Raw genomic sequence first — 9,768 nt, forward strand, 5'->3', positions numbered from 1 at the left:
GGCATCAAAACGGTTCTGCTCACTTCTGCCGCGGCACCTTGGAAGGTCAGGGTGTGAAGAGTGTGCAACATTCACAAGGACGGTGGGGGAGGGGCTAGGCGAGTCCCTGCCATCTTGAGTGTCTTCTATCCGGGAGGGATCTTTGTGCATTCAAGAGTCGGGTCAGCATCGATTAGTGGTCAAAACTCTTCTTGGTTCAAGGACGGGGAGGAACTTGCACGAATACACAGAAGTTGTGTAGCAAGTTTCTATGTGGGGCGGGAGGCATGGCTAAGGTGGTAGAGTGCCAGCCACTGAGTAAAAGCCTCACACACCTAGTTCAAGTTGCCCGTCTTGGGGGGGGGGGGTGGTGTTTGAAGCCCTGGTGTGTTGCACATTGATCTGTGTTGTTCCTGTTCATCCAGCATGACCTTTTCTGTTTCTGAGAGAAAAGAAACATCCTAATTTGAAGGTAAACGTGGTCTTTCCCCAAAGTGTGTGGTTGACACTTTTTAAAAGAAGAGTTCAAAGTGTGAAACCGTTTTTAATTCAGCAGATACAACTCCCAGGCAATTCTATTGTCAGCACTATTCATACTGTCTTTCATGATAAAGAAAACGTTGTGGAAATGAGCAGAAGGGCCTGTTGCTTAAAACAGTGGGCGAACTAAACATTTTTATCTTACCATTAATTTCTCTTTTGTTTTTTCTTTTTTTTTTTTGGCCAGTCCTGGGCCTTGGACTCAGGGCCTGAGCACTGTCCCTGGCTTCTTCCCGCTCAAGGCTAGCACTCTACCACTTGAGCCACAGCACCACTTCTGGCCGTTTTCTGTATATGTGGCGCTGGGGAATTGAACCCAGGGCTTCATGTATACAAGGCAAGCACTCTTGCCACTAGGCCATATCCCCAGCCCCCATTAATTTCTCTTTTAATGTACTATGTATTAACTATTCTGGGTATGCTGTTCCTTCTATTAAACTGAGCTTGTATTTGTAGTTTTCAGTATAGAAGTCCATGGGCGAAAATCACACACTCTTCTCATAGCCTAAGCCTCACAAGGGATCGTCACCAGCACCCACACTCTAGAATGGATAGGATGGGGTTGGGGATGATGGGCTCCTACTCACACTCATGCCCCTAGAAGTGGGCAGAGGCGCACAAACCCTCCATAACTGGGACACTGGGGAGTGTGTCCTGCAGGGAACAGGGTAATAAGGAAAATAAATACACCTGCTCTTCTTGTTCACTTGTGGGCACTTGGTTTTGAGGGAGTGCTCTGGTAGCTCCTGTCTAGCCCGCCACAGGTGCCACTAGCCTGCCACAAGTGAACAGAAGAGCCCAAGCTTGGTGGCACTCAAACGGCTTTCTGGCACTGTTGCACTACGGACATCGAGTGGCTTCCAAGCCTCACCAGACACTGATTTGTGAAGCAGTTGGGATCCCTGAACAATCTATGCACTTGGGCAGAGGTAGGGGTCACAGGTATCCCAGGACTGTGCATCGGTAAGGTGGGTAAGGAAGGACATGGCTTCTTGCAGCCAGAGGCTTTGGAAAAGAGCTACAAATCATAAGGGAAAATTCTCTGAGACCCCAGACCTAACAAAAGCAGAGGCAGCTCCCCCTTTATGTCCTCAGTGGACTAGAAACGATTGCCTGGGTGAGGGAGGGGCTGGGGAGTGTGTGTGTGTGTGCATGCGCGTGCCTGTGTGTGCATCCCAGAGCTTGAATTCAAGGCCTGGGTACTGTTCCTGAAATTTTTTCCCTGTCAAGTCTGGTGTTCTACCGGTAGCTCCTCAACCTCTAGCTCTTTTTGTTGTTCTTCTCTTCTTTTTCCTTTTTGTTTTTTGTAGTTTATTGAATAGTCTCCTGGAAGTTGCATGCCTGGGCTGGATTTGAACTGCAATCCTTAGATCTTAGCCTCCTCAGTAGCTAGGACAACAGACTCTGGTCCTCAGTCCCTAGTGATTGCCTTTTCTAAACCTGAATTTTTTGGGGGGTCCTTGTCCTGAGCCTTGAACTAGGGTGCTATCCCTGAGCTTGTTTTGGTCAAAGCTAGCGCTCTACCACTTGAGACACGGCTCCACTTCGGGCTTTTGGTTGGTTGGTGGTGTGACTTGAACTCAGGGCCTGGGCACTATCCCTGAGGCTCTTTGTGGTTCAGGCTTCTACACTACCACCTGAGCCACAGTGCCACTTCTGGTTTTTGAATGATTAATTGGATATAACTGTCTCATGGGGACTTTTCTGCCAGGGCTGGCTTTGAACTGAAATCCGCAGATCTCAGCTTCCTGAGTAGCTAGGCTTATAGGCATGAACCACAAGCGCCCAGCCACTTCCAGCTTTTTTGGTGGTTTTGTGAAGATAAGGACTTTCCTTCCCCAGGATGGCTTTGAATCATGATCCTCAGACCTCAGCCTTCTGAGTAGCTACAATTACAGGTGTGAGCCAATGGCGCCTGGCAGGGATAGGCATTTTTATACCTGGGTGTTTACAGCTGGCCACCTCCCTTCAGGACCTGGGCAAATGGGGTAGAGAAGTCTTGCAAGTGATCTTTCTACATCCCTGTGAGACCACTGCATTCCCGGGCTCTGGGAAGGGTCCAGAACCTGCATTAGGGGGCCAAGGCTGTCGTGTGGGGAATAAGACGTGGGCAGGTATCTGATATTCCTGTCAGTACTATGTCCGCCACTGAGCTTCCTGGCATCCCTTTTACCCTCTTGGAGGGAGGAGCTTCCCTAAGGCTAGTGTGCTTACATCTGCCATAGCACTGGGGGATGACACTGTACCACTTCCCTGAAAGAATTAGTGCGAAATTTTTAGGCTTGGGGAGCAGTTGCCAGATCTGAGTCTTAAGTATATTTATGGGTGATTCAGAGCCCAGTACCCCCAGCCTGAAACCTAGGTGATTTGGGAGCTGGTGGGGAGATATAACCACCCTCAAAAGGAATAGTGACCAGAAAGTGCAGTCTTTTTTTTTTTTTCTGGTGCCAGTCCTGGGGTTTGAACGTTGGGACAGGCAGTGTCCTTGAGCTTTTGTGCGCAAGCTAGCTCTCTGTCACATCCAGCTTTTAAGAGGTATTTTGTTGGAGATGAGTCTCTCAGACTTTCTTGAACATTATGATCATGGTCCTCAAGTTTCAGCCTCCTGAGTAGCTAAAATTACAGGCATGAGGTGTCAGTGCTAGGCTGGTCCTTCTCCCTTACACATGGACAGATTTGTTTGTTGAATGCCAGGATACGTACATGTCCAGGTTCAGTATCTTTGTGTAGAAAGCTCTAGAATTTGAATCTGCCTACTTGTCACCACTGCTGTGCCTCTTCTCTCATGGTTTCCTGTTTGCTGGACGTGTCGCGCCCCCACTGAGTTCAGAGAGAAACCTTTTGGATCTGAGACCTCAGACCCCAGATAAGCTGCAAGGGCAATGGAAATGCCCATGGACTCTACTGCCTTGGCGCCTTTCCTGTGCATAAAGGATCCTATAATGGAGGAGCATGACAAGGACTGAAATTTCCCGCCAGGTTTTCCGGCAGTTGCAGTATACAACAGCAGCTGGGCCTCGAGCAACTTTCAGATAACGCTGGCAGCTTTGCTCTGAATGGCTAAAGCCAAAGAAGTCTTCTAAGAAACAAATCCTGGAGATACTTCTGTTGGTGCAATTGCTAAGTCTTCTACCACGCGACATGGAGACCCAGGTGAGGGCTTATGGCCCACAAAACAAAGAAAGCCTTTTTTACTTGATACAAGAATTACAGAAAGAAAATATATGGGATCACAGTCCCAGGTAAGAAATGTCTGGAGTATTTGTTTTTAAACCAAAACAGGGCCAGAAGTAGCTGGGTGTAGAACAAATATTTTCTGTCTGGCACATTGTACAAGCCAACACTTCTCCACTATCCTTCCATTTTCTTCTCTTCTGCTGGAATCAACATGGGTGTCAGTGACTCACACACATATAGGTCTCTGTCTCCTCTGTACAAATACTGTAATATCACTTATCATGTCCTGCTTGTTTTATTTTTTCTACCTGGACTGGGGCTTGAACTCAGAGCCTTGTATTCTTGGTTGGCCTTTTTTCTCAAGGCTGAGGCTTTATCACTTGGTCCCCACCTCCATTTCCTCCCCTCTCTTCTTTTTTTTCTTTTTTTTTTGCCAGTTGTGGGCCTTGAACTCAGGGCCTGAGCACTGTCCCTGGTTTCTTTTTGCTCAAGGCTAGCACTCTGCCACTTGAGCCACAGCGCCACTTCTGGCCATTTTCTATATATGCGGTGCTGGGGAATTGAACCCAGGGCTTCATGTATACGAGGCAAGCACTCTTGCCACTCACTAGTCCATGCTCCCAGGCCTCCCCTCTCTTCTTAAATGAAATTTACAGATAGCATAATTGATCTACATACATCAAAAATCAATAATATTGCTCCATAGTCTTTGTGTATGTGTCTTTTGAGTTTATAACAGTTTTTATCTCATTAAATACTTGGGGAAAAAATCTTGGAAGAAGCAAAAGAGATGCCAGGGGAAATGACCTTCTTGTTCAAAAATAGTTGCTATTTGGCCTTTTTCACTAACAGCTTGCCCACCCTTATTTGACTAAAGTCCAGAAAGGATATAAAAGGATATATAGGATATAAAGGATATATAGGATATAAAGGATATAAGCTTGTGAAAAAAGTGTCAACCTCATATGCATTTCTGCATACACATGTTTGAGCTCCGCCTCATCACCCAGTGGCTTCATGGAGTGTTTACGTGTCTGCATGTCTGCTTGGAGTCACAGTGATGGGTCAGCCAAGAATTCAGATCAGGGCTCAAGTGCTATGAGCAGTATTGCTGCTTGTCATATGATTTCTCAAAGTGGTAAACAAGTCAGTCAAAAGAGAATAAGCAGCCGGTGCCTGTGGTCACGCCTGCAGTCCTATCTACACAGGATGCTGAGAGCTGAGGATTGCGGTTCAAACCAGCCCGGGAAAAAAGTCTATGAGACTCTCTCTCCAGTTAACCATCAAAAATCCACAAATGGAGCTTTTTCTCAAAGTGGTAGAGCACTAGCCTTGAGCAGAAAAGCTCAGGGACAATGCCCAGGCCCTGAGTTCAAGCCCCACTACTAAAAAAAAGAAACTACATAAAATGTTCTCCCTTTGATTTGGACAAGAGAGCATTGCTGGGGAATCCATGTAATACTAAAATGTGGAAAGTGCTTTCTTTCTAACTCCTCTATACAATGTGCTTCTTAATATGTCCTTTGTGCCATGTGGAAGTTTGAGGGGAACTCCTCATTGGCTGGGTCCTGGCCCTACAGACCTGTGAGAGCCGCTGCCATCTCTGACCCACTACATTCCCATCTCAATACCCACAGCCGTATCCAGAAGAGCCACGGGGGCAGTGGCCGTGCCCTGTGCTCACGACCTAAAGCCTCGGTGTCCGTAGGCCACTGCGGAACACAGAGCTGAAACGGCATGTGCGAACAGGTGTTTCCAGTTGGGTCTTAGGGGAGCTGGGCTGGAGGAGGGGGTACCGTTCAGGGGCTCTTGTGGTTGATCATGGAAGGTGGCAGGCAGGACAGGAGGCTTTCCCAGCATCCTGCCTCCCTAAGCTAGCACGTGTGAATGTGTGGTTCTCTTCCTTTCTCTGTCCTGTTGGTTTTGTTCAGTAAATGAGATTTTATCTTTGAGGGCCTGAGCATGTCCTGTGCAGCACAGACCATCGGCCACCGCTGGCTCCTGAGTACATGAAATGTGGCCAGTGCAGCTTGAAGTCTGCTGTGAGTTTCATATGCACATCCCCAATACGAAGAAAGAACAAAGCAGGTGGAATAGCTCTCTAGTAATTGTATGGATTAGATATGCAAAATGTCTGCTTGTCTCCCTATGTTGGAATGAGTATGATATACTTTTACAAGTGACCTCACCAGTTTCTTCTTATGTATTGTTTTCTATGACACTGGAAAATGGACATGTGTGTCTCTTTGTACTCTTCCTGGGTATCCGCTTATTTCAAATGAGATAAAATGAGCTTCGCTTCCAGTGGGTCTACACTGTGCAATGATGCGTTCCGCCCTTTCCCACAGGTCAACATGCACGACATGCTCTTGGAAGAACTGGCACCGGTGGGGACAGTACCCATGCCACCAAACACGCACCTGGAGTCACCTGCACTCCAGGTAATGGGAAATGTCCAGGATCCCCCGGTAGCAGAGGCCTGGATCCCACAGCCGGGGCCACAGGAGATGGACTATGCTGCTGCTGGCCAGTGCCAGCCTTTTCTGGATCCTGGTAAGGGAAGGATTTGCTTTCTGCCTTCTTTTTGTTTTTTGGAGAGCTCAACATGTCTCCAGGACTTTCTGCACGAGGTAAAATCTCAATGAATGAGTGAGAAAGAGCTCATTCCAGCTACTTGTTCTTGAAAATAGGGAGAAAAAAAATATGGTTAGAGGTATTGCCTGGAGTCCATCAAACTCTTCATTTAAATTTTAAAAATCACTGCACTCTCAACTTAAGCTTTTATTGTTATTACAAATAATTATAATATGATAATAATGTTATAGTATAATGTAACATATTATACATAATATGCACATACATTATAATAATGTTACATTATATTATAATGCTGTTAGCTTATATTATTACAATGTATATAATATTAAAATTTATAACATATAACATATTATATTACACATTACTATATACTATATTATTATATATTATAAAATATTACATATATTATTATTAAAATTGTGATTATTATTTTCAAACTACCATTTTTTGCCTTACCATTTTATATACATTTCGCCACAATTGAAAGCCAAGGTTTATTCTATTTTGCATTACAAAATTTTATGGTTAAATAAAAAGAGCTCTCAGAGGTTTCTGTTTGGTATGAAATATCATTCCCAAGTAGAAATGGACTACTTAGATTTTTCAAAAGCTTGGAAATTTGGAAGTGGTAGAGGAGTAGATGCAGAAGGTGAATTTGGAGGAGAAAAGCAAAGAATGAAATCTCTCTGTGAACATAAGCAAGGACTGATGCGCTTTGGATCAATTGGCATGGAGCACCGGTTAAGATATTGGCTCTTCTCAGGAAGCTTTTGGGTAAGAAAATTATTTGAGGGAACCTCCAGTAAGAGAAGTACTCTCATTAATCCATCAAAGAATATGCAGAGCACGAGGGTTCTAAATGCCTCAAAATCTGATTGATTCTCATAGAATTGGACATGAACAGTATGGCAGTTTATGGCACCTCTTTTTGTGTGTTTGTGCTGGTTAAGGAGCTTGAACTTGGGTCCTGGGTACTGTCCCTTAACTTTTGTGCTCAAAGCTAGTACTCTACCACTTGGAGCTGTAGTTCATTTCTGACTTTAAGGTACTTAATTAAGGTGAGTCTCACAGAGTTTCCTGGTCAGGCTGGCTTCACACTGTGCTCCTCAGACCTCAGCCTTGTGAGTAGCTGAGGCGTGAGCCACTGGTTCCCAGCAGCACGTACCTTTTAAGTGTTGGAGTCTCATTGTGCTGCTAGCAGTGCAAAAAGGGGATGTTGAGCTCATGCATGTAACAAATCCTCATATAGCTTCTATTAAAACTCACTGGATGGGCAGTCTTTGAGCATAAAAGCCCATCCTCACAGATGAGGGCCCAGGGACATGCTATCTCCATGACAATAAATATTGACGGTCCTAAGCTGTAAAACACAATGAGCATTGTCTTATGGTGTATACCTACCTATAGGAAATTTTTCTAGAAATGATCTCAATTGTCTTGTGGATGTAGGCATTTTAATGTACCAGATATGGCAAATTATCCTTCGAAATATTGTCCTCATGTATGCTATCACAGCAGACTACACAATGGCTAGTTTCTGCTCCCCGTTGCCTACCTTGGTCTCCGTAGATGCTTTGATCATTGCTTTGTGACTTCAGCCATGCCTAACTTCACCACACTGGCAGACAGAAGTGACACCAAATCCATGCAGACCTTTTTAGTAATTACAAAGTTCATTCAGCATCGGAGATTGTGTTTTACTCAGTGTAAATGGGTAGAGGATGGGAAGTGAGGCAAGAGGGGGAAAGGTTATGGCTTCAGCTGGCATGGGGGTGTAAGCAGAGGGTTGGTTTATGGGAAATCAGGAGCATCAGAAATAGGGGCTCTCGGCTGGGGATATGGCCTAGTGGCAAGAGTCCTTGTCTCGCATACATGAGGCCCTAGGTTCGATTCCCCAGCACCACATATACAGAAAACGGCCAGAAGGGGCGCTGTGGCTCAAGTGGCAGAGTGCTAGCCTTGAGCAAGAACAAGCCAGGGACAGTGCTCAGGCCCTGAGTCCAAGCCCCAGGACTGGCACAAAAAAAAAAAAAAAAGAAAAGAAAAAAGAAATAGGGGCTCTCCTCACAGAAGTGGAGGCTATATGGACCTGAAGCTTAGGGATCTGAATGTGACCTGACAGAGGTGCATGGGATAGCACCTTCAAATCTGGCACCTTGGAACTCTGGGGCAGAGAAACTTAGAGGAAATCTTTGAGGCCTCATTATAGGGCTCTGGGCAGAAAGCAGTGCTGGTATTAGATTGTCCTATGGCTACTAGATTCTGTCTAGAAGGCTACTTTTGGACCCTAAATAGGTCTCTATATCTCTCTTTCAACCAAGGAGCAAGTATCTGGCCTGCTTTTAATGTGATATCTGCTAAGATCTGAAGCCTTAAGGTCTTCAAGTCTACACTGAAGGAGGCAAACAGCACGGGCACATTTCTTGCCATCGCTCACTGTGTTACCTCCCTTTGTGAAAAAATATTCTCAACACCCCTTCTGAAGACTGTGCAACTTTTCACTCTCCCATGTTTCCGTCTGTGCCCATTTGATGTACTACCTCGAGGATTATTTGAGCTGTTCCTCCGTATCTTCAGCTTGTTAGCTTTGAAAGCCAAAAATAAACATAACTAGAAGTTCAAACACCATTTCTTTTCAGTTTTGTGAATCAGAAATACACCAGTCATTTTTTCCTTCATGAAAATAGAAAATGGAGTATGTACTGAGTATCCAAGGTCTTGATATCATGTTACATTTTAATTTTCATGTGTATCATTTTTTAATTTTCTTTTGGTTAATATTAGAAGCCAACTAACTAGTCCATACCATTTTAACATTAACACTCAATATCAGTCTTCTTAAAAATCTTAAATAGAAACATGTGTGAGTGTGTGTGTGTTTGCTGGTCCTGGAGCCTGAACTCAGGGACTGGGCAGTGTCCCTGAGCTTTTCCACTGAAGCTAGCAGCCTGTTACTTCAGCCACAGCTCTACTTCTGAAGTTTCAGTGGTTAACTGGAGATAAGAGTCTCACAGATTTTACTGCCCAGACTGGCTTTGAACCAAATGTGATCCTCAAATCAGCCTTCTGAGCAGTTAGGATTACAGATGTGAGCCACCAGGTCCTGTCTAGAAATTTGATTTTGTTTCTCCTTGTTAATTTTTATTTGCCAGTCCTGGGTCTTGGACTGGGGGCCTGAGTACTGTCCCTGGCTAGAAACTTTGAATTTTATTGGCACTACTGAGGGGCCTGGTGCTGGGTAGGTAGATGCTTTGCCACCTGAGTCATGCCTCTAGCCATTTTGGGTTTAATTATTCTTGCTATAGGATCTTACATGTATGTCTTTTATTCTTTCTTTTTTTCTTTTTGCTAGTCCTGGGGCTTGAACTCAGGGCCTGAGCACTGTCCCTGGCGTCTTTTTGCTCAAGGCTAACACTCTGCCACTTGAGCCACAGTGCCACTTCTGGCTGTTTTCTACATATGTGGAGCTGAGGA

The 9,768-nt window shown here is 45.0% G+C and overlaps 1 protein-coding gene across 2 annotated transcripts in view; it reads right to left on the bottom strand.

Annotated features, from left to right (window-relative positions):
• The window catches only part of Znf75d (zinc finger protein 75D), a 42,688-nt gene that overhangs the window by 6,409 nt on the left and 26,511 nt on the right, over window positions 1-9,768 (bottom strand). The window contains exon 4 of one of the 2 annotated variants that reach the window (XM_048336327.1): window positions 5,745-6,246. The exons of the other annotated variant lie outside the window; for it this stretch is intronic. Coding sequence (XP_048192284.1) covers window positions 6,209-6,246 — 38 coding nt within the window. The 3' untranslated portion in view covers window positions 5,745-6,208. Of the gene's footprint in view, window positions 1-5,744; window positions 6,247-9,768 lie in introns of those variants that run through there. 2 annotated transcript variants of the gene reach the window in all.

The sequence above is a fragment of the Perognathus longimembris genome, chromosome 28, assembly GCF_023159225.1.
Source record: "Perognathus longimembris pacificus isolate PPM17 chromosome 28, ASM2315922v1, whole genome shotgun sequence".
Taxonomy (NCBI): Eukaryota; Metazoa; Chordata; class Mammalia; order Rodentia; family Heteromyidae; genus Perognathus; species Perognathus longimembris.